Source organism: Cariama cristata, unplaced genomic scaffold (assembly GCF_000690535.1).
Source record: "Cariama cristata isolate BGI_N322 unplaced genomic scaffold, ASM69053v1 scaffold2162, whole genome shotgun sequence".
Taxonomy (NCBI): Eukaryota; Metazoa; Chordata; class Aves; order Cariamiformes; family Cariamidae; genus Cariama; species Cariama cristata.
This window is the reverse complement of record NW_009605302.1, coordinates 21,039-45,220: the sequence shown is the minus strand read 5'-3', so window position 1 is coordinate 45,220 and position 24,182 is coordinate 21,039. Positions and strand designations below refer to the sequence as shown.

Genomic DNA, 24,182 nt, shown 5'->3' with positions numbered 1-24,182 from the left:
AGGGAAATAGTCTTTAGACCTCAAATATGACAGAACTTCGAATTCTTCTGACTTCAAGAGTAACTCCAGATTGCAAATGCACAGTAATACAAAATTTTCTTTCCTGGGCTTGGTGCATAATGTCATTGTGCTGGTTAAACAGTTTCTCGGTACTGCTGATTGCGATTCTCCTTGGAGACTGTCTATCTACTACAGCAGAATGATGACTTGATACGACCCCAAAAATGTCATTAAAAAGAAGGTGAAAATTCAGTTTCCTTTGCACTCTGAAATAGCTTATGTTACGTCTGGTGGCTCTGAAATCTTCTCTAAAGAGAATCTTGTGGAAACCAAGAGAGAAATCTGACTACATAGCTGTGAAGGTGGTTAATACGCAGGGGATCCCCTTCTTTTCGAGATGAAAGAGATAATGGTGTATGCTGCCTTTTGTACCCAAAGTGTTTGAAAGCTGATAAAGATTCATGACTAGTTCACAAGAGCTTGTGTTGAATTCTGATGACTAATCTTATTTTTGCTCTAAATCCTAGAAAACACCTTGAGTATCATTAAAATGTTGTCATATAATTACAGCTTGAGTTAGGTATGTTTGTGTATTGCAAAACGGCGTACGTGAAGCTGAAAACATTGAATTCCGTTTCATGAAGTGTTGCAGCTTAAATATCGATGTTCTGGTGATCAAGAAGACTTGCCGAAGATCATTTGAAATCAAGGTTAAAAAAAAATTAATGCTTAATGGCTTCTTTTGTCTGCCCAGGCTGAGGTGTAAAGGATAACTCATGTGTGGAAGTGGTTGATAATGGTATGGTGTAGCTTGAGTAATTCAGCTGTGGCAGGTTGATGCTCCTGAGATCTTCTGTATCTTTTCCAGGGAGCTCTCTCCACTGTGTGTCTGCAGGTGCCCCTCTATAGAGAAGGAGATACTCTTCTTCCATTGTGCACGGTGGGGTTTTCCATTCTCTCGCAGGACCTGGGGGAAGGATCGCCATTCGTAGAAACAAACTTGAATTTTGTTTTCTGTTTCTCATAAACCTCATATAGCAATTTTTTTAGAAACTGAGCAACTTTGAGATAAGGAATCTTTTTGCAAGTTAATTCCAGTTAGTTGCTTTAAAAATAAACGACACTTAGTTCAAATGGCTTCTTTGGCGGGGTGGGCGTTGAGGGTTATATATGCAATTGTGGGTTTGTTCTAGGACTACTTTTGTGGTTGGTTTTGAACTTTCTATTAGTTAAGCTGCCTCACACTTTACATTTATAAATGGATAGCTTTCCTTTTCACTTCACGTTTATCAAGAACTAGTGTATACTCAGGTTTAAATGGATCAGGAGTTTGCCCTGAATCAAAACATGGCAGGAAAATAAACAAATATTGTCCTCCTCTGATTTCCTCCATTCCATATTTTCCCCTTGTGTGTTATCTTGAATCAAGTGTAACCTTAATTTCACATCCTCTCTTTTTCTTCCTCCTTCCTTTTTGACAAACCAGAGCCGTTTTAGATAAGAACATCAAAGAAGAGAAGAAAGAGGAGTAATTTGGTTCAGAGTTAAACACCTACATTTCTTTAGTTCCTCAAATGTATGCCCTAAGCTCTGGAAGATTTTAGGCAGCGTATCAGAAATTTAACGTAGTTCTTAATGTGTTAAATTTTTGGTTGTTCCAAAACTATCAGACTTTTTCTTCTTAATATTATGAATAAATAAGTTGTATAAGGACTTACTTCAGAAGATTATTTTACAGTACAAAATATCAAATATATATATATAAAGTTAGTAAATAGATTTGAATTAGTTTTCATGAATTCTAAGAAGAAATACTATTTATATGTACAAACTTTCTGCTAAAGGGACAAGTTTTGGTAATGTACAGCTAAATATCATTTATGCACATGCATTTTTGTATAGCAGGACTTTAGGATTAGATGTGATTTACCAGAGAAATTTCACTTCAGTTGTGATTAGCAACTGTCATAGTTGATTTTATTCGGCACAGGCCTTGGATTTTTGTATGGACTTAAACCATAAAAGATAGTATTTTGAGCATAATATTTTGTGATGAAGTGTGGTGTATGAAAATATGTTTAGGAATGCGGATAATATTTACAAGTACTCTTCCTCTCTCCAGAGTTTTATTGCTATATTTATGTTTAAGAGCACACTGCTTTTAGACAGAAAAGTCATAAACACTTTTTTTCTACAAAATTTCCCTTTACTGTTTGAATAAGACTTAGCTTTTAAACATTTTCTGTAGAAACCAACAGTTGTGTAAATATGTGGGGATTTTGAGTGGGGGTGCAGGTTGTGGACCAGGATACCTAGAAATTATTTTCATTGCAGAAATGGAGAAATGGCATTGACTGTGACTCAGTATCCAGATAGCTGCTATCTGGAGCTACTAAGTGAGTATTTGAAGGTGTTTATAAATAATTCATTCTGATAATTCGATTACTCTTTATTGTAGTTCTGCCTTTGACACAAAAACTGGGTTGCGTGTGGCTGTAAAGAAGCTGTCCCGACCATTTCAGTCTATCATCCATGCCAAAAGGACCTACCGAGAGCTACGGCTACTTAAGCACATGAAACATGAAAATGTAAGTTGAAGGAGATGGTATGAAAAACTGATCTGAAGTTGGGCTATCCAGTAAGCATCCATCATGATTGCATTTAAGGATCTTGTTTCATACTTTTTTTTTTTCCTAATACTGAATACAAAGCTTGCAGTAGTCCAAGGGGTTAAAGTTGTAGAAAAGCATGCAGATAACAAAAAAACATAACCAATTTGGTATTTAAAAATCCTAATATTTCCTAGAATAATCTGGAAATGACTGCTTAGCAGGTTCATGCTGTCTTAAGGATTTAGGACACAGGAGATGTTACTTACATTCTCCTGCTAGCTTGCTGTAGTAAGCTGTAGATTTTGCTATGTTAAGAATTTATTTAAAAGAAGAAAATCTCGAAGTTTGATTTTAGTGTCTTGTAGAGGGTTTTTCATATTTTTTTTGGTTTGGCTTGCCTGTGTCAGAAGGGTGTGAAGTAGATGTTCATTAGATTCCTGTAGGTAAAATAGGGAGGAAAAAAGGGAGTGCTGAGGGGTTAGAAATGGGATGGCTTTTCATCTAAGCCATCCACTTAAAATCATCAAGAAGGAAGCAAAATAGAATGTGACAAATGTTATGTTGAACTTTTTTTTTTTTAATCTAGCCTCCATTTGGTATAGAAAGCAGTTGATTGTTCAGTTCTCTGTGTTTGTGATATTAACACACCAACATATTTATATTGAGTGCTGTTTGGGGCAAATATTACATGCAGTGGAGCAAAAAGTCTCATAACCTGCCCTCTGTAGAGCTGTCGGAATGTCAAGAGGAAAGGAAGGCTCTTGATTTCTTTTGTCCAAGAAAACCCCACCTTAGCAGAGGGGAAATACTGTTTTGGAAGTGCGGAGAGCAAACCTAGGATCTTTATCTAGCACAAAAAGCCAAACAAGCATAATTTCGTTGGAAGATTCTCCTTAGATGCTCTGTTCAGAACTTCTTCTGTTATGGCAGCGGTGGTTGTGTTGTGGCTTCTAACCACCGCAGTCAGCAGCTGGTATCCCATAAATCTTCTTGACGTTTTTAGTGTGGCTAACATAATTGGAACTTTTGATGCATATATACTATTGTCAACAATTCTTTCTCAGTGGCTCTGTACAATACCATTGTCTCAACAGCAGAGGTGGCATTTGATCCTGCTTAATATCTATCCCCTGCAGTTTTTTCTGGACCTTTTCTCGTAGCCGAGACATTCTTCAAACAGGAAAGCTTTGAATATCTGTTTAAAAAAAATAAATCAGCACATCAATCTGTTTTGTCTAAGCTAATAAGGTTAAGCAATGAAAATTAGACTGTGACTGGTGCTACAAGTCTGGCATTCATTAATATTTTTGGATTAGTATTGCATAGAGCCTATGAGGCTTTAAGAGTAAGGGGTAAAAGGAAGTTAAATTGTTTATATATAGAAATATTTATTATCAGTTCATCGTACCCTCATCTACCTGTGGGAAGTTTATCTAGGTTGTGGTTTAAAAATCCTGCAGATGCAGAGATGTTCAGAGCCAGTTCAGGCAGGCTTGTTAGTGCTAGTGTCTTGACTATTCAGATCTTGGTTCGGAAGTGAAACACTTGGTTTTATGTGGCACAGAACACAGCAGTGAATCTGGAAGGTATGGTGGTTTAAGGGGCTTGAGCACAGGATGGTTTTCTGTGTCCTGTATCTAGTCTGGCTCATGATGATCTTGAGCAAATAAATGGACCTGCAGAGCACTCGAGCGTGTCTCCATGATGTTTTCAAGTTCCAGGAGGCCTTGTTAGCTTGCACAAAGCGCAACACTGAGCAGATGGAAGAACAAATGGGTTTGTTGTCATATGAAGAAATTAATAAATGCTGTGAAATCCTAAAATGCTTGGAGGGGAAAGCAAAGGGTTAGAAGTTGGATTCTGAATCTACTGGTGTTCACACTTCCTTAGAATGAGTCAGTGATGTGCCGCAGAGTAACTCTAAGTGTTTGTGAAACTCGATGAAAGATATGGGTAGTTTGGTACTGTGCTTTACAGTGTAGCAAGATAGAAGTGATAAATGGAGAAAAACCCTGAAGTCTAGATAGCAAAGTCAGGTTTTGTCTTTCCATGCTAAACTGGGTGGATAATGTTGAATTTTTCTGTAAAAACTGATATGAAAGAGTTCAATGGAGAAAGAAGCTGTAAGCATGGGAATTATTATACAAGGTGGATGTGAATGTTACAGTTTGAAGAAGATATCTGTCTAGAAATGGAGTTGCTGAGATGTATATCAAGAGAGACAGGAAAGTGTTTTTTTTTCTCTTCAGTTTCCTCAATAAAATGTGATCTATAATGTATAATATAGATTAGACAGAGCCTTTTATTTCCTACCCACTTGCTCTCTTTTCCAAAAACACCATCTAGATTCCTCAAAGATTTTTGTCTTTAATTTTCTGCTTAAAAGTAACTCGATTGAGTCTGACATCCTTGACAAGTATAAACAATGGGATAAAAAGGATGGTGCGAACACGGGAATCCAACTCTAGGTTTCATATGTGTGCTTGAACCGTTCCTGAATTGCTGAAATGTGTGTGGGGCTTGTGTATCTGAGACAAGTGAGATGCTGACTTGAAAAAGGAAGAGGAGTTTTTCGGAGGTGGATGAAGAGAACCTGTCTCTCTCTCATATATTCATAAAATAAAATAATATTTGCTATTAAGAGATGGAAAATAAGGTTTAAAAGCATGTTGCAGTGCAAAATGGAAAAAACTTTACGGACCAGATGGATTTTTTTTTTTTAAATGCTGTAGATGACCTAAAAGATAATTACGGGATGATAAGGTGTAGTAGTTCTTTTCCACAAAGTAACATGTGCATGTCCTTTTACTCTCTACTGGCGGAACAGTTTAGCTGTAGAATGAACGGTGGAGTAGCTGCTCTTTGGGCAGAAAATGCAAATGACAGTGTGAAGCTGTCAGCTTTCTGTGAAAACTGGGTCCCCGCTGCATTGCACTGTTTTCCTGGCTTATTTTCTAGTGTAGTCATTATTATTCATTGCTTGTGTTACAGATCCTTGAATTTTTCTAGCTATTACTCAGTACAAGTGAAACAAGTATAGTCTCCCAATTCTGATTTTGGTATGTAGTCAACAGTATAACTAAGAATTGAGCGAGAAGCAAACATTATTTTTTTTTTTCCTGGTGGTTGGTTTTTTGTTTCTGTTATGTATTTATTTCCTGAACAAACTTCAGTTGTTCTTTTTCAAATGAGGTATTCTAAACCAGTGTTGACACCTGCCTTTTGTTCTGGCTCCCATTTGATGCTTTAAGTGGATAAGTGGATGGTGTGACAAGACTGCTGTACGTTGTTAACCTTTTTTTTTTTACACAAGAGTTGAACGTTTCTTTCTGATCTTGTATGAATACTAATTTGTCTGCATCTGAATGATTCATGTAGTTGGAAATGAAACATCTACTCGAAGGAGTAGTTTTTCTTCCACAAAGGATCTTAGTAACTGTATCATATTATCCTATGAATATATTTCAGTTTTTTCACTGTACCATTTTCTTTCTAGGTGATTGGCTTGTTGGATGTGTTCACCCCTGCCAAGTCACTGGAAGAATTCAATGATGTGTAGGTAACTTCTCTGAAGACTGCAACAAAACATCTTTTGTATCTTCCTTACATCTCCCACATTATGGTAGAAATATTTGCCACCTTAATTTGTCTGTCATCATTTTCAAACAGTTCTGAACTCCAACACAGAAGATACTAGGACATCCTAAACTATTGGACTCGTCAAACTTGTTCACTTGTGTTTTATTGACCAGTGCCGTAGGAATCAGCGTACTAATCTGCTACGTTATTTAGTGTTGTGAACTATATTTCATTCAGCAGCACGCTTTGGGGCGGTCAACCCTTTTACTGGAGCTTCATAGGGAATTTTAATCCTAATCCTGTTGAAGGGATTGCTTCATAGCCTGTTTCCTTTTGTTCATAGGTACTTGGTGACACACCTTATGGGAGCAGATTTGAACAACATTGTGAAATGCCAGAAACTCACCGATGACCACGTGCAGTTCCTCATATACCAAATTCTTCGGGGACTGAAGGTACTTGCACCTGTCCTACCTGAATGTTGATAGCTCATCAGTGGGAGGTGGAAGTTCTCAATGAATGTCATATCCTCAGAGATTCATATGAGTACCTAGTGGGGCTTCAGTAACTTCCCTAACATATCCTAGGATAACCTTTTATTATTGGTTTTTCACTTCATACCTCTTTGGAGCTCTGTATCAGTAAAGTTATGTATCATTTAAGGAGATATTTTTATATGTTCCTATGGGCAGAATCTGGAAAGTATGAACTGTGCTGCGCTCTAATCTGCTGTGACTATGAGTCTTCCATTTCTTCAGTTTTCTTCTGGTGTTCCCACTCACGGTGGCAGTGCTCCTGCATGTTCCTAAGCAGAGACAAAGTGAAACGCCTACCTACTTGAAACTATCCGTAGCCAGGTGCTCGGTTCCTTCTGCAGACAAGCCATAGCATTTGAATTGTGTGGGATGGGGTAGGGCAGTGTTGTCTAGTGAAGAAATGAGAAGGAGGTTACTTGGACTGTTATATAAAATTTGTCATCTTGCTTTACAGTACATCCATTCAGCTGACATAATACACAGGGTGAGTATCCTAAGATTGCTTCCTGTACTGAGCCAATGTATTTTTAAAATGTAGCACAGAATTGTACAGTGTAGCACCTATAGACAAAGAAGATGTTTTCTAAGAATTATTTCTGTTAAATAGTCAAAAGGTTAAACATGGGAAGTGGTTGTCAAGATCTGTAGTTTCTGTTTCTGCCCATGTTTGACTTGTATCTTTCTGAAATAAGTTCTCTATTTGTTAAATATACATCTACAGCACTGGTGTTGCAGTAAGCCTTTAAGTGTTTTTGCTTATATATGGCACCTCTGAGGACCACAGAAGAGATAGCTGGCTCTGGGATAAAATAATTTTCCTGAATAAGGAGAGTTGATACTTATGGCCAGTTAGAATCTATTTTCTGTCTGCATTTACATTTTTATCTACTTTAGACTTGTGAAACAACATATAAAATAACACCGTTAATGCTGATGTTTAATTTTTTAGGATTTAAAACCTAGTAACCTAGCTGTAAATGAAGACTGCGAGCTAAAGGTAATGCAATCACAAGGTCCGATTGATTTGACTGTGATTTGAGTGAATACCGTGTAGATGCCCCTTGGAATTAAAGGGACAAAATAATTCCTTATTAGAAATACATTTGTGGCCCAAGATGGTAATGTCCTTCGCAGCTGTAAGGGGCTGTGAGGATGTTTCTTCTGTGTCTATTCCTGTGTTTTTAATGAATCATCGTGAAAGTGAAGAGTTACCAGCTTTAGTTTGGGTTTAGTTGTTTTAGAGTCAAGATATCCAGGTGTAATTCTGATTGATGAGTCCTGTGCTGTTCTAGGCTAGTGTCTTTTAACAGGTTGTGAAATTTAGTTTCATAATCTGCTTTTGCAGTTGCACCACCTTTCCTCCACCCAATCCAATAACTGCCTAGCTATTTGCTCCAACTAGTTTGCATTGTTCCACTGCAGGAGTTGGTGGATGTCTTTTCTATTCCATAGATCCTGGATTTTGGCTTGGCCCGACACACAGATGATGAGATGACCGGGTATGTGGCTACCCGGTGGTACAGGGCTCCTGAGATCATGCTGAACTGGATGCATTACAACCAGACAGGTAATGCATTTTACTAACAAAAGGCTTTTCAATTCCTGGATTGTGGAAGAAAAAAAGGAAAAAAATAAAAATAAAAAAGAGGTTATCCTTTGTAAGTGCTCCTTTCCATTTGATCGCGTAAGTTGGCAGTCATGGTAATTATGCTTTAGTAAGGGTGATTAAAAGAAGGGAGGCATAGAATCATTATGGTTGGAAGAGACCTCAAAGATCATCAAGTCAACTGTAAAATTAGTATTTAAACCACAGTCTACCAGATGTAAGTTAAGAAGCATTGTGATAGCATTCACAAGACTTCTTTAAACTTGAGTCTTTGAAATTGCAATCAGCAAAATTTTGTCAGCACTTACCCTGTATTTTTCCTAGCACGGTGGTTTTTAAAGTAAGTGAATGGAATGCATCTGGATGAGGAGAAGGTGCGTTTCTAGAAAGCTGCTGGGAATATGCTGAAAAACGTCTGGAGTTATGATGTGAAGAAATGCTGAAAAGTATATAAATCTCCCTTCCTTTCCTGTCTTCTTAGCCACTGCTTCACAGTTATATCTTCCTCACAGTTTCCAGTATCTTCTCAGCAACACACCATGCTTTCCTACAGTACTTCCAGATCGCGCACAGACAAGAAAAGCAAATGCTGAGAGTAGTTCTTGTACAGGAGAGCACAGGGATCGAAGAAAATAATGTCCTACTCTGATTTCATACTTCACTGCTTTTTCTTCTTTTCTCTTTTCCTCTTGCATGTATATGGAGTTGTCTTGTATCTGTAGTGTAATAGTTGGTGGTTGATTGGGTAGAATTTATGTAAGGCCATATGCAAATTAATTCCTCAGAGTTGTCTTGAACAGCTTTCTTCCTCTCTGATTGTGTAGATTCCTCCCCAGCTCTTTGGTGTTCAATGCATGGTATGCTCTGGAAGGAAAAGTTGCCTGGTCTAGTGTTCTGTTATTTGGACAAGTCTTAGACGACGTGGTTACTGAACAGTATCAGTTAGTTTGCAATCTATCTCACATTGTTTCAGCGCCGTAAGACTGTTTAAAGATAAAATTGTTTGTACTTGTTGGATAGGGTCATTCTATTGAGACTGTATTTTTCTGCATTACGTTGTTTTGTTTTTTGTTTTATTTTGTTCAGTTGATATTTGGTCAGTGGGATGCATTATGGCTGAACTCTTGACTGGAAGAACGTTGTTCCCTGGTACAGACCGTATCCTTTAAAAGTAATACATTTATTGAAATGGAAGTTAGAGATCTTCACTTTCGCATACTTCACAAGAAGAGACGTTCTGGGTTTTGTTGTGGGATTTTTTGTTTGTTTTTAAATTAATGACTGCTTTTACAGTACAATGAGGTGAGTTCTTGATTTTGCTGCACGTGAAACAATCACAGCGTGCAAGAAGGCAAATCTATTCCTCTTTATTGTCTATTAGCATCACTAGAATTACTCACATGTTGTTTGTTTCTGGGAGTTACTCTCCTTTAAGTTTATTTAAATTCATTGCTCTTTGTAGAAAATAACTGCATGGAGTAGGCTGTCTGCTAAGAATCCTCTCACGCTTCAGGTTTCTAGCAAATGTGAAGCATCCCTTCTGGCCTCTCTCCTGTATTCTGGTGGTACGTTGTGAAAGCAGTGGGTTTGCAGATTCTTTAGTGCCAAGGATCTCATTCCAAATTGCTCTGAAATGTTTAGGTTCCGCTTCCATGCTTGAGTGTAAACAGATTGTGAGCCTTCTTTCACTGTGTGCTTGTATTGACGTGAAAAATCAAGCTTGAATAATATCTTTTCAAAATTATTTTTTTGCCCGACCAAAGTGGGCTGCGTAGGACACTTTAACAAGAGCACAGTTCATGAGAGTTGGTCGCGTTTTTCCCCAGGAAATTAGAACTGAGAGTTGATGCAAGTTGTTACACTTGCAGCTTTTGTTTGTTGAGCCACACAACATATAGGGGTAATTTACTACTGGGAAGACTTTTCATTGCCCAGCAATTGGGCTTTATTTGCCAGAGAAAACTACGTTGGCCATGTCTTATGAGAGTTTATTCTTTCAACCACAGTTTGTTTATTTTAATAACTTTTATTAATTTACTAGCATTTATATCTGTTACTTCAAATATGTTAGCATTTGATGGAAAGAAAACTAGCATTGGAAGTGCTGGCCTTGTGTGTACTACATTACTTCTGGAAAGCATCTGGATTCCTTTTTTTTCATGGGGGGGAGGCTTTCATTCCAGTTTTGACACAAGTTTCACCTCCCTTTTCAATGTGCCTTAACTTTATCCTTTCTTCTCTTTTTTTGCCTGTCTCCATCTCATAATCTCTCTCCAGATTTGTTGAGCTTGCTGTACTCTACTGTTTAGTCATCTCTGCTGCATTTTTCTGTTGTTAGAGACAGGAGCAGAACTAGCACGAAAGTGGCTTAGAGGCTAGAAAAAAGTTACCCTACTTCTATGCACTGATTTAGCACATATAATTTTGTTTGGGCAGATTTTCTCGTTTCTTTCAAAAAAAAAAAAGAGAAATCAAGAATTGTTGATTCAAAGAAAGCAAAAGTCTTTAAGCTGTTGCCATTATTTTGACCCTAGTAACAGTGACACTTCAGATTTTAAAAATCTTGATGCTTGAAAGTAAAATGTTTGCTGATAGGATTTGCAGCATGTAAGAAATGCTTCATGATGTGTTCTTTATGAATTGAACAAAACAGTTCTCTTCCAAGTCTGAAAAGTGTTTTTTTTTTTCCAACTGTGTTATTAGCTGTGAATTATAGCCAATAATATCCGCAATGCAAAATAAAGTTTACTTTTAGGTTCTAAATTGTTTGTTTTGTCCTATTAAGATACTTTACTGATTTATATCTACCGGTAGATGCTTTGATTCTTTACTTCAAATACTCAATTTCTTTTGCAAATGGGTAGTAACACTTTTGAATTAAATGCTTTTTCTGTTCTAAGTTGGTTAGATTTTTAGGAAAAATGAGGCACAATCCTTTCCCGTTGTAGATAAAACTTTGTAGTGCTATAGTTCTTACAGTTTATATGTGTGGGTCTCCACTTTCAGTAGCGTATAAGCTGTTTGATCATGAGGTTAGAACTGTAAGGGGAGCAGGGTTTGTGGTTATGAATCTTGTTTGTGCATGTAAGATTTATCCAAGGATCTAGAAAGGCACCAGGCTGTCAGCTTTCACTCCAGTTTTGCTGATATCTAAAGGCAGCAAGCAGAAGTAAGATAACGATGGGTTCTAGCTTCTTCCTGTCTTGGCAGGCTCTTTGCAATCATTACAGATGCGTGATTTTTGGAGAAAGTTTTAGGAATTTTCCAGATGTAGATCCTGTCGGGTACTTCTGGGGTCTTAATTTCTTTGTACCCACAGATTTGCTGAGGCCTGTGTTCCTCCTGCAGTATCACTATGCAGTTGCTGACTTACTGACTTTGCAATTAATAGCAACTTGCTTAATTCAAGGTATATCTACCATACTTCTAGTAGCCATGGGTATAGTATATCCACCACATCCACTGCAGTCCTAGGGAATTGACTCTGCAGTTGGAGGCAAGGTGACTATGTATTCTGTGTGTTCAGAAAGCTGGAAACTGCTTCTGTTTGACAACTGAAAATTTGACATTCTTCTTGCGTTTTGGTCTAAAAACATTAATTTTCTCAACTACATAGCTTCACATTTCCAAAATGAAATACATAGTGACAGAATGGGTAATGCCTTCTCAGGATGATCATTCTCCTGTTCAGGTGGTTCTCTTGTTTGAAATATCAGTCCCTTTCACCAAGGATGTAGCAGAAATGGTGTGATGTTATTTACAGTCCATCAGATATTTCTTTATACGGCCTGGAGATGCATATATTGCTTTTAAGGGGCTTCAGTACAGGCAAGATGTACAGTTAATTTAATCTGGTAAGTAATAAAGTTGTATTCCAAGATGATGATCTTCAGTGCTGCCTATGATGATTATGCCACTAATAAACTAATGCTGAATTTAGGTTTAAGTTCTGATTTATTTTAAGTTCTGAAGGACCTAATCTGTAGAGATTCTGAATGTGCCTGTCACTGACTTAAAGCAAGAATTGTAGATACTCTGAGGGGAAAAAAAAAAAAAAAAAACCAAAACAAAAAAAAAGAAAGAAACCCACCAAAACCTGTGGTTAACATGGGCTTAGTTCTGCAGGATTGTTACAATATTCCTAACTTAAAACTGAATGTAAGCTAACTGGACTGTTCCTATTGTAATCTATGAGTGGAAATATTTGGATGAAAGGTGGATTTCTAATATCGGTAAAACCTCTGCCAAGAGGTGGAGAAGGGGGAAGCAAGATTGTGGGAGAGACTAATCAGAGACAAAAAACTTGAGGTAATGAAAATCAGGGTCCTTCAGACTTTTAATGTTAGGTATAACTAGAGGCTTTCTTTTTGGTGTTATCGTATCTGTCTTATGCCAAGATAAGTTTCTGTTAAACATGTATATTCTTAATGTTTTTACAGCTCTTGTAATGTGAATGATTCATACAAATAAGTAGGAAAGTTGACTTTGACAATTTGACTTGCATAAAATGATTTAAAGTACAAATATGAACATCTTGAATGTTTTGTACTAGTTTAGCCAATTTTATTTTTCCGTATGTTTTGACTGTATTCCTTTTAAACTCTGAGGAGTGTTTTTATCCAGTAGTATGAGACTTCCGTGATAACTAACCAGTCTGCAATTACATATTCTTCTGATACATCTTACTCTCCCTTGTGGTGGCAGCTGAAACAACTTCTGAACTTTGCTTTGCCTGGATAAGCTCTTACAGTCTTGCGATGCCTGCTACTGATGGTGATGGCAGGTTGTTTTCTGAATTTTAGGATCACTGAGACTCATCAGTCGTTGGGGGTACCTTGGTGGTGGCATTTGGGGTTTGCATGCTTCGCTTTCCTTCTCCATGCACATGTGTGTTTTTGTTTTGTTTTGTTTTTCTTTTGCTTTGTATTTACTGAATCTTTTTCCTCTCTTTAATTGCTTATGGCTCATTTCTCTGGGACCTGGTAGGCCCTGTAGTTAAATGTGTGCTGCAATTCAGCACGTTATAGCTGGCAGGCCTAAAACTAGGAGGGTTGGGTTTTGGCTTGCCTGTGGCAGTGCCAGTTATCCATTCTGTGTTTTCTCTTGTCTATCTGAGAAGTCACTGAAGCACATGACACAAATATCTTCCAATAGCAATTTTCCCTGGGAAAAGAGCTGGCAGCAAACTGTGCGGCAATATTGTTGGTGCACCTGGTGCATGTGATTTTAAACGCCTTTAAAAGAATTTAAGTATTTAAACTGAGGTATGGCATGTGACTTCTGAGGCATGTTAGCCATCTAAAATTTGCACAACTGTTTCTTGCATAAGAACGAGTGAAAGATGTAAGATGTAAGGGCTGTTTTAAATGGCACTGAAGAAAAGCCAGTTTAAATGAGCTAATTGTGGTTAGTATAGCACCCTCTGCTAATTCTCCTACACAGTGGATATACTGATTTCATTTTAAGCATTGACAATTAAGAGTTGGCAATTCAGCAGCTAAGCTAAATCCAACTAGATACATTGGATTTACTCTTGGGTTTGGAGTGTTTAAGTAGGTGGGAGTTGGCCAAGCAACTTGAGAAGTGAGAAATTAGTTCAGCTGCTCTGACAAAGTACTATTTCCAGGGCTTTTAGTTCATTTCATACTTAAAACTTTAGACCAAAGTTTACATCAAAAGATAAAAGGCTTTGGCAAAGTATCGGTGATTTCCTCCATATACAGTTTGCCAGTATTACAGGAACTCTGAGGCTTTTTTAAAAACAGGAGACAGTTTTTGAAGTTCTTGTAGTACCTGAATTAAAAGATATTCTAACAAGGAATTGTAAGTGTATCTTAAAACATCAGGAAGGCATTGATTCCCAGAAAAAAACTTTGTCTAGTAAGTAGACTACTTTTATTGAAAGGAAAAAGCCTAACTAGTTTGATGTAATTTTAAGGGCAAATAAAAACATTACAGACACAGTCTGAAACCAGTAGTAGGTTTTGAAGGGCAGCATGGAGGATAATTCAGAGAACACAGATTATTCTTTTAATAGTTTTAAAAAGGTACCTTGTGTCTCCTTACTGTCTTGAGTTTTGGACATAAAACTGTGTCTTTAGTGGATTTTTTTTCCCTCGAGAGTATGTTTTGTCACTCATGCCAGATATTTAATTTTTCTGCCTTGTTAAAGAGGACAGCTCAGATTGGTACGTGGCCTGATGGAAGCTTTGTTCTGGATAAGACATTCTTTGTGTCTGCGATGTTATGTCCCTAGAGCTTTCTACACAGATGTTAAATCCGAGCCCACGCTCTGTTTCTCTCTGCCTCTCCAGCGTGTTGGTAGGGCAGGAGGGAGATCCGGGTGCTTTGGCATCCTGGCCTCCTGGTCCCCAGGGAGCTGGCAGGGGCGAGCATCTCCACCAGCTGCAGCACCCTGGCTGCTCTGGGCCTGAGGAAGGTGCACCCGTGTTCAGGTGGAGGGATGCTGTAGGTCACGAGCAGGATCCAGTCATTTTCTTACTTTCTGAGTTTTAGAAGTGGCTGAATTACCTTGGAAGGTGTTCACAAAAGGCCTTGACTTTTTAAAAAATATTAGTGCCTACACTTTTCAGCCTTCTGCTCTACTTCATCTGTCACTAACGCAACCTAATCCTGCTAACTGCTTCTCCTTTGGTGTGGGGCCTGAGAGGGTGAAGCGAGCATGTAAACTGGTCCTTTGCCAGTGGGGCGAAAGCTTTGACTTCTGCTCCGCCATAGTTAAGGATGCAGCGACCGATGCATTGCATGTGGTGTATTTGTAGACAAGTTGTTCAATCTGTCCGATACGGACAGAGCTGTGTTATATGGGGGTATTCAATTGTAAACAAGAGGAATGAATACGGTTTGCTTAAAATAGCTTTTCAGTTGAGGCCTTGGCAGGCATTAACTTTCAACATTAATAGGCTGATATGTTGCGCTTTTCATTTTTATTTGTCCCAGCATTTTCCTTTATGGTCCATCATTAGATATTGATCAGTTGAAGCTCATTTTGAGACTCGTTGGAACCCCAGGGCCTGAGCTTTTGAAGAAAATCTCCTCAGAGTCTGTGAGTTTACACTTTGATTGTAATATCTGCCCTTTTGGAAGTCCCAAGTTTGTGTGTTGCCCTCCTGTAGTCTATCTGTAGTATGTGTTGGGATTTATTTTCTGTTATTTTTTTTTCTTCCTTTGTCATTCTTTGCTCTTGGATGGCTTTGAGTTCTTATGCTGTGTATATCTGATCTTTATTCCTCTTACCTCTGCCTGTGGTATGATTTCTTCCTTCCATATTCTCATTTTACTGCTTCGTGACTTTTCTTTCAGTTTGTGGGTTTATACTTCATGATACATTGTATGATCAGATGCTGCTGGGGAAGTATTTTTCACAGCTAAGAGCTTGAGGCTCGTCTCAATTATTATTTCTCCAGATTGCCTGCCCAGGGATCTTTCTTAACAGGAGCAAGCGTGTTATCCTCTAAACACACAGAGTCCCTTCTGTAGTATGATTAATTTCTGAAACGCTACTGCCACCATCTTCGTTTTTGTAGTGTAAAATGCAAAAGGCCTTTTAGGTGCATTTATGTGGCAGCTGTTCCCGGGACACACAGTATATAGTCTGCTGAGATTATAACTAATTCTGCTGTGTATTTAAAGGGTATTGCTGTATGGGGCCCTTTTATCAAGGTAATAGCAAAAAGCTTTCTGCAGTCTCCTTTTTAAAGGGTGACCTCTATTTTCAGCCATACCACCATTTCTGTATTGTTCTAATCTTGAATTGTGAACTTCTGCAAGGACAATATTAAATGGCATTTAATTTTAACCTGTTGCTGAAGTTAGAGCAAGAGATACCCTAACAGTACAAATTAGCAAATTAACGCATAGTGAGCAATGAGCTTGCGTAGAGGTAACTAGCAGCATGCTTTAGCAAGTCACTCTGCTGTTTCTGCTACGTAATAGAGAATCAGTGCGGTGAAGAGTGGCGATAAGATTATTTTGTACTGCAGCTGATGTTCTTTCCCATGTAACAGTGACGGTAAATGCAAAATGTGAGGTTAGCCTTGGATTATGTTTGATGAAGGTAGACATGTGGTGCAAGTTAGAATCAGTTGGTCAACTTGCCGAATATTACACCAGTTTAAAAAGCCCTGGGATGTTCTACCCTTGGAAAGGTTAGAACTGAATAACGCAGGTTGCTTTGATTGCCCAGTGAACTGACCTTAAGGGTAGTCTGGCGTTTGAAGTACAGGGGATTAGCGAGAGATAAGCTTAAAGGTTGACCAGGTTAAGCAAAAGATTAGTTTGCATACGTAAGAATGAAGTGGGTCTTTTTTTTTTTTTTCAACATTGCACAATAAAAAGAATAATTGGTCTCAACCAGGTCCAAATCAAGACTGTTTAAAAAAAAATGCAGTAAAGTACTGTTTCTACTAATTTTTTCCATTGTATGGAGATAGCAAAACTATTGCGTGTTTGAGGGCCTTTAGCGTGTCATTGTAACGAATGCTGTTTTCCTGCTGCATTACTTCACTTGCCCTTACTTTCTCTGTTCACTGACATCAGCTAACTCTGTCTTATGCAATGCTAATGTTTTGCTAATTTTGCATTTGTTGCCTTCTGTCACCTCGCCCACATATCAAAGTGCATTCAAAGCTGTTTAGAAGGAGGTGTCAGTTGTGAGCCGATTTCATTTTGCACCACAAGGAACTTAAGTACTTTCTATGTACTTTCAGCAAGGAAAAAAAAGCTGGTAACCAGTGCAGAGATTACAATTTTTGTTTCTGTTCTAATTTTTGTTCATTTTCCTGAAGGCTGTATGTAGCTGCAGCAGCCTAGGAAAATTTTTGAGGAGTAGCTTCAGCCAAAGGAAATGTCTACTCTGGCTTGAAACTGTTGGGAAATGTGAACGGAACCATGTTGTAGTGTAATACTACTTATGGCAGACAGAAATATTTTCTGTACTGATCCTGTTACCAAACGGATCGATAATTCTCCATTGTTTGAAGTGTTCACTAGTGCAGTTGCTAAGCTTTTCACAAGTATTTAAAAAAATTAGTGGACCCAGCCTGTGTGGCTTTTGCCTTGTGGTTTGCAGAAGAGATGCTTTGTATGCAGCTGTTTTCTGTTTAAAATGGTTCTTGCACTGTTTTTAACAAAGCCCTTGACTAGGCACTTAAGATATTAACCAGCTTCAGCAGATCATGCGTCTGACGGGAACGCCCCCTGCATATCTCATTAACAGGATGCCCAGCCACGAGGTGAGACCTGAGCAGATGAGGGGGGTTTGCAGGGCAGGTCTTCACTTGCAGTGTTGGCGGCTTCTATACACGATATGCTCGCATGTGGCATGGGGTGGGCGATTAACTACCTGCTCTTCAGCAAGATTTTTGTACTAAATGAAGACTTCAGATTTGGACAGTGGGTACTCAACCACAGACTCCTGAAACTCAGGAGAACCTGGATGAGAGTTGGTTTTGCATCGTGTGCCATGTCGTGCGGCTTACCAACAGACACCATGCTGCACGCAGCCTTGCTGGGACTCCAAGGCAGTTGGCTCTTGCAGCACCTCTTTGCTTTTCAGTCTTGCATGAACCCCAAATAATGTCAGCTCTTCCTCTGCTCACTTGAGTGGCCTTTAGTTGGGAAGGGGTATTGGTGATGGGCTTCCTAAGTATCAGAATAAGTAAGGAGAAGGCAAAGAGAGGAGACGGACCATAATAACCCATGCTTCAGGATGACTGAAATGTACTTTGTCTTGGTGGCTGGATTGTATCGTACTTCAACAGAGCGTTTATTTCCACAGGCAAGAAACTACATTCAGTCTTTGTCTTACATGCCGAAAATGAACTTTGAAAATGTGTTTATTGGTGCCAATCCGCTAGGTAAGGCTTGCTTTTTAGATGTTGTGCTCTTCCTGAAGCTGAAGCTAGCGTGTCCTGGGACACAAAGACTTGCCCAAAGTTTTGCTATGACTGCAGAAGTAGTTCAGAACAGAGCTATGTACCGTTTTCAAAATTCACAAAGTATGTGTGGGCTGAGGGTATAAGAGGAAGAAATAGCGGATGATGAGTGGGTCCTGAGAAACTACAGATTCCCCATATACATTGGGTTTTTACGAGCTTACGTTTCAGAGTACGATGTCACACAGCTCATGATGTAAAATCCTTTCTTTTCTGTTTTGATGCTTTTGCAGCTGTGGACTTGCTAGAGAAGATGTTGGTACTGGATACAGACAAACGAATTACTGCCGCAGAAGCGCTGGCTCATGCCTACTTTGCTCAATATCACGACCCAGACGATGAACCAGTGGCAGACCCCTATGACCAGTCTTTTGAAAGCAGAGAACTTGAGATTGAAGAATGGAAAAGTGAGTTTGGGGGACAGGAGAGAGCCAGCCTGCTTCCTTTGTGGTCCATTCCATAAGCTGTGGTTCAACTAAGCCATGGTAGTTTGAGGCACAAAAGAAACTGATAAAAATGCAGACATCCTCTTCGTTCTGTGGTCCTTATACTGAGTGAATCTATTGTGTGCCGTGCACATAATTAGCATAGTCCCTGCTAAGGAATTATTACTATGAGCATACAAACATGTAGGTGACATAGTTGCTCGTGTCTTTACGTTTTCAAACTTACATCTCAGCAATGCTCTGGAAGTATCTTTTATTGTGTACATTCATTTCTAAGAATGGTGTAACCATTCTTTTCTTTTTCTTCTTAATTAAACCATGTTTTTCATTTTAAAAAGTGTTAGAACTTTTAAGATTGCTGCAGGTTTTCTTGCATGACAACTGTCTTTAGTACTGCCTGTTAAGTTTCTGTCACGCTTTTCCCACCAGGCCTGACTTACGATGAAGTAATCAGCTTTGTGCCACCACCGCTTGACCAGGAGGAGATGGAGTCCTGAGAAACCTCTCTCTTCTGTTGTCCCACTTCACTGTGAGGGGAAGGCCTTTTCATAGGGACTCTCCGATTATCGTTCAAGTGCCTCGTCACAACAATATTCTCCTTGGTGGAGGGGTTTTGTGTGTGTTGAACTGGGGAGGGTGGGGGGAGGGAAGAAAGCTGAGTCTATGTAAACATGCTGCATGCTCTCTCGTATTCTGTGTACAGCCTGGGGCAAGCCTCTGAAGACCTGTTCTGACTGCTCTTTAGTCCTTCCAGAGAAACAGTGCTCAACCAGTTTGCACTGCTGGGGCAAGGTGGGGAAGTTGGCATTTAAAGTTTGGTTACAATCGTTGCCATTTATCAATTCTTCTACAATTAAGTAACCTCAAAATAATGGAAGTTGTTTTATAGGCTTAGAGAGTCCTCCGTTTTCTTCAGGACTGAAGGTGGGGTTGAGGGATGTCCTCGTTCAATGCCGGATGGCTGATTTACGTCCAGATCTTCCTGGTACAGCAGAATGTACAGGGCTTCTGATGTCTGATTCTTGGAACGTGAAAAGGTTTTGTTTGAAACTGTAAATATGTTTGTGCCTTAAATGAATGGGGAGAGGGGGGGAAAGGAAGTCTGGAGTGGAAATCTCTGACCCCACTGGTTTTCAGGGTGAAGGCTCCCAGATAGCCAGGCGTGAACTCAATGTAATCAGGAAATAACTTTGCGAGGCAACAGCCTCTACCTCTGGATTGGATATTCCTGTATTTTTCCCTCTTCCCCTCCCTTCGTTCTGAGGCTTCCTAGCATTAGGTCCTGAGAGGCAGAGGCCAGAGAAGATTCTTGCTAGCCACACGTTTGTGTATTTTGTTCCTTAAAAGGTGGGGTGTTTTTGCATGTCATAGCTGTGTGTGCATGTAGAGCTGCTTGATTTTTGTCGTTACTTTTTTGGGGATGGCACTGGGGCAGTTTTAAATCGTCAGTGAACTGTTTTACTAAGTACCTCAGCCAGTGCCATGAAATCACAGCATCCTTCCTCTTGTGCTGCAGCTCATTGTGAAATACCTGCCATTCTGGAGGCTTTGAGGAGGAAAGGATGAAATATACGGCATAGAAACATGCACCTTTTTCTTTGTTCTGACTTTCTGGTTTCAGAGGAGGAGAGCTTGGGATGGAGGGTTTCTTGTGAGATCAAATGTAAAAAAATGTTCTTCAAAGAAACAACTATGGCATCTTGTGCCAGAACTTAAGTTATTTCCTGAAAATAATTGTTTTTTAGAAGTATTGGAATCCAAAGCAAAGAAGTAAGCATGCATAAAACCACAATCTCCCTTTCATTGTCTATATCTATAAATAGAAATATTTATATATATAAAAAACTAACCTTTACTAGAGGGTTTTTTTTACCCTCTCAGATAAGAGCTTCTTGGCTGTTTTTTAGCAGGTTGATCTCTGCCTGAGAAAACATGAAAAGGGAGTATGTTTGAATGCAAACATGGTTCAAACATTGTGTATTGTACACGACTCTGCGCGAGTGAAACGCCCAGAGTTAAGGCTGGCAGGAGGGAGGTTTCTCAGCGTGTTTGTGTGCTAGAACTGTACCTGGGGAGCTCAGGAGCCTGATTTTGGGACTTGCGGAGGAGACGTTTTTAGACATTTATTTGTTGCAGGCATCCTGTGTGGACAACGTACCTGTGTATGTGAGGAGAAGGGCTTTTGCAGTATTTTGTATTCTTGTTACCTATGAGACGGAGAGGAACTGTTTGTAGTGTTTTTACCCCGTGTTTGAACAGACAACACAAAGGGATGGGACATGGATGACAAAACCATTGATTCTTCCTAGGCTACCTTCCAGTGATCTCTTCAGGTCAAACACTTAATAAAAAGTGCTGGGGTGAGATGAAGAGAGCAGTTGTTTCATGCTCTGGGATAAAACTCTACTCAGCCTGACAAAATCAAGGCAGAAAACCTCCCTTTTCTGCTGGACCAGCAGTCCAGGTATTCAAATGAAAATGTAGATATACTATGTAAACCTACAGCAAGATTATTTTTATCAGCCATTTTATGTGTAGATGCTACAGTGTGATTTCATGCGGAAATATTGCTAAAGATTTTTAAAAATATAGATGTTGTGCGTGTGTGTGTGTGTCTGTGCGCGTGTGTGAGTGGGAATGTTTCATTTGGAGTCCGTACTCGACCGGGAGCCTGCGTGGCATGCACTCCCTACCTTCGGTGCAATGCTGTTCAGCTGCCCACAGACTGAACAGAAGGACGCACTTCAAAGAAGAGATTTGCTATTTTGTTTCTCTCCATGAATTTTGCTGTAATTGGTTATGCCAGATAAGATGTCACAATACCACTGGTTAAAAATAAAACCTATTTTTCAGATTTACTGCGCTGATGGTCCTTATAAACCTCTTGCACTAAAGGGTTTTAGCAGGGTGCGAATTTCTCCCTCGAGTCATACAGGATCCTCTGTGTGATGGCTGGAGCTGGGGGGCCAAGGCCGCGTGACTTGTTGACCGACTGACTGCTGACACTGGGCTTGTGTCCATATTTGTCCCAAGGGAATTCTTTCCTACAAAACTAGCTGAGAGTTCTGACCGTGAGTCCTGGCACAGAAAAAAATACTTTTTATTTTCTGTTTACTTGCCTGGACCTGGGACCCTTCCCCAGTGGTACTGGTTTGTGTTTCTGTATTTAAAAGAGATTTTTTTTTTTTTTTCCTCTTCAGCTGCCATATCGTTGGTGGTGGAAGGGTGTTTATGGGAGTAGGAGCATCATGGCTCTCCGTAGGGGAGATTTTCTGACTTCTGTTGCATATGGGTGCCATTCGCTTGGAAGAACGATTGACTAAAGCTATGTTCTTCACACTAACAGAAGCCTCAATAACTGAAGTTCCCAGACCTTGATAACCGCAGGTGGTTCGTGTTGATTCGAGTCAGGTAGCCGATGTCCACGCGGTCAGAGCTGTGCAGCAGCCGATTTCAGTAAGTACAAAGAAAAGCGTGGGGCTGTTCTCTCAGCCGTGTGGAAGCCGCCTTCCCGCTTGTTCTCACCCTCTGCTTGCCTTGGTACAAACCAAGAGGAGAGGGGAAAACAGCCTCAACAGGACCTGTCATTTATTGGGTTAAAAAAAAAATATCCAAACCAGCCCAGATAAACAATTCCAGAATGTGCTCAGTTACAATACGTCCTGGTTGGCAAAACAACCCACTGAAGTCAGTGAGAACTGAACTGGGGGGGGGAATGAACTACACTGACAAAACCAAATCACTTAACTGAAGGTTTCCTATTCGATTTGGTCACTGGAATCAATTCATCTTTCTACAGCCAAGCCATGCCCTAGATATTTAAAACTCCTTAATTGTGCGCTGATTACCTGCATGTGCACATGTAGTTGAGCAAGAGTCGAGCTCGTAAAATAACAAATGAGTTACACGGTTGCTTATGAACCAGGAGGTTTTGCTGTAGCACCTCTTGCTCACAGGTGTATTTATAGAACCGAGCCAACAGTCGCTTTATTTCCTGACGCTGCTGTTGCTGTAGCCAGGGTTTATTGACACATATCGGCATAAGCAAGGTTAAATAGTTGCCACAGCACCTTGTCCCTAGTTTTTGTTCTATAAAACAGCAGACCTTACCAGGGCTATCTGAAGCACCTACGGCCCATCGCCAATATGTGTTGCAGCGCTTGCCTGTAAGGAGGTAAAATGAACATTTCCAAAAACCCCGATGGTGCTTTTTCCGTAATTCCTATTTATTGGGTAACTTGGCTCTAATCCTGCTGCACGGACGTGCTCCAAGCAGGGACGCCTTTGCGGGTGAAACCTGTGGAAGGAGCAGAGGCTATGGGCAGGGTCGAGGGCTTGGTAGGGTAGAGCACTGTCCAAGCAGCTGGGCTGGCTCGGTAAGGCGCAGCTTAGTCACTTCCTTTGGGAAGTATGTGGGATGCACCTACCTCCTGTGTGGGAGCCTGCCTGAGCCTCCTCAAGTTGGAGCAAAATGTCGAGGTGGTCTCTGCTTACCAGGAACGGATTTTCTCGCAGCCTGGGTTTGCTGCTCTGGCCTGGTCCTGGTAGGCACAGCAGTGAACTTGGGCTTTGCGGAGCCGAGAAGGGGTTAGATAGACCTGCTGCAGGAAATGAAACCAGACCCAGCAAAGCCTGGGCCAGGAACAGCTCTCGGGATGTTCCCATCTCGCAGCTGCTCCTGAACCTTCTCGCTGCGGTCACCTGGATGAAGGTGGAGAACCTCGGCACATTCACCATGTCCCCGCTCTGCTGGGAAGCCAGGCTTGGGAGAAAATCGCCATCGTTTCCATGCTCTCCTGTGGATGTAACACCCTGGGGTCCTTCGTCACCAGCCTGGAGCTGTCCTCCATCAGCTGGAGAGAAGAATGTCCCCGCTTGTCTGACGAGGCGCTGTGGCTTGTCCCCCAGATTCCCCGGCTCGACGAGTCCTTACTCATCTGCTTGTTCAGTGCAGGGATTTCACGAGACCCCCTCCGAGCCCCATGAGGATATTTCTCGGCCGGTGGCCCTGTGGAAGCAGGAGAGGGAGAGCCGCAGGTGACGGTGGGGCTCCCGGAGGTGTCCCTGCTCCAGTAGCAGAGTCCAGAGGCAGCTGCAGGAGAGCGAGGCGTGTCGGGGAACCTGATGCCTCACCTCTGCCAATGTGGAGGCGGAGGGAGGAGGGCCCAAAGACATGTCCCTTCACGCTCGCAGCAGCTGAAAACGGAGAAGGAAACTCGCTAGAGCCTTTTTCAGCAGCACAGGAGACCTCGCTGTCCCGCTCTCGCCCCAGAAGCCCTCCGGTACTTCAGTACTCTGGGGGGGTGGCAGTCCCGCACCCGCCGGGCGATGAACATCGCGAGGAGAAGAGGCTTTTACAAACAGGAGGTGAACAAAACCCTCTGGGAGCTGCCCAGGAGATACACGTCCCTCCACCCGGTGGGGTCCGGAGCCTACGGCTCGGGGGG

General features: G+C 40.6%; 2 protein-coding genes across 2 annotated transcripts in view; both read left to right on the top strand.

Moving 5' to 3' along the window:
* Positions 1–2,458: 2,458 nt before the first annotated feature.
* Positions 2,459–20,188, top strand: MAPK14 (mitogen-activated protein kinase 14; the record flags this gene model as incomplete). Its single annotated transcript, XM_009695882.1, has 11 exons — positions 2,459–2,588; positions 6,109–6,167; positions 6,535–6,646; positions 7,182–7,211; positions 7,677–7,724; positions 8,180–8,294; positions 9,420–9,491; positions 17,508–17,587; positions 18,133–18,211; positions 18,523–18,696; positions 19,165–20,188. Coding segments are annotated over 11 exons (967 nt in total), but the record flags the coding sequence as incomplete, so codon positions are not given.
* A 3,875-nt stretch (positions 20,189–24,063) lies between these two features.
* Positions 24,064–24,182, top strand: part of MAPK13 (mitogen-activated protein kinase 13) — an 11,895-nt gene continuing 11,776 nt past the window's right edge. Inside the window, exon 1 of the mRNA XM_009695881.1 lies at positions 24,064–24,176. Coding sequence (XP_009694183.1) covers positions 24,064–24,176 — 113 coding nt within the window. The remainder of the gene's footprint in view (positions 24,177–24,182) is intronic.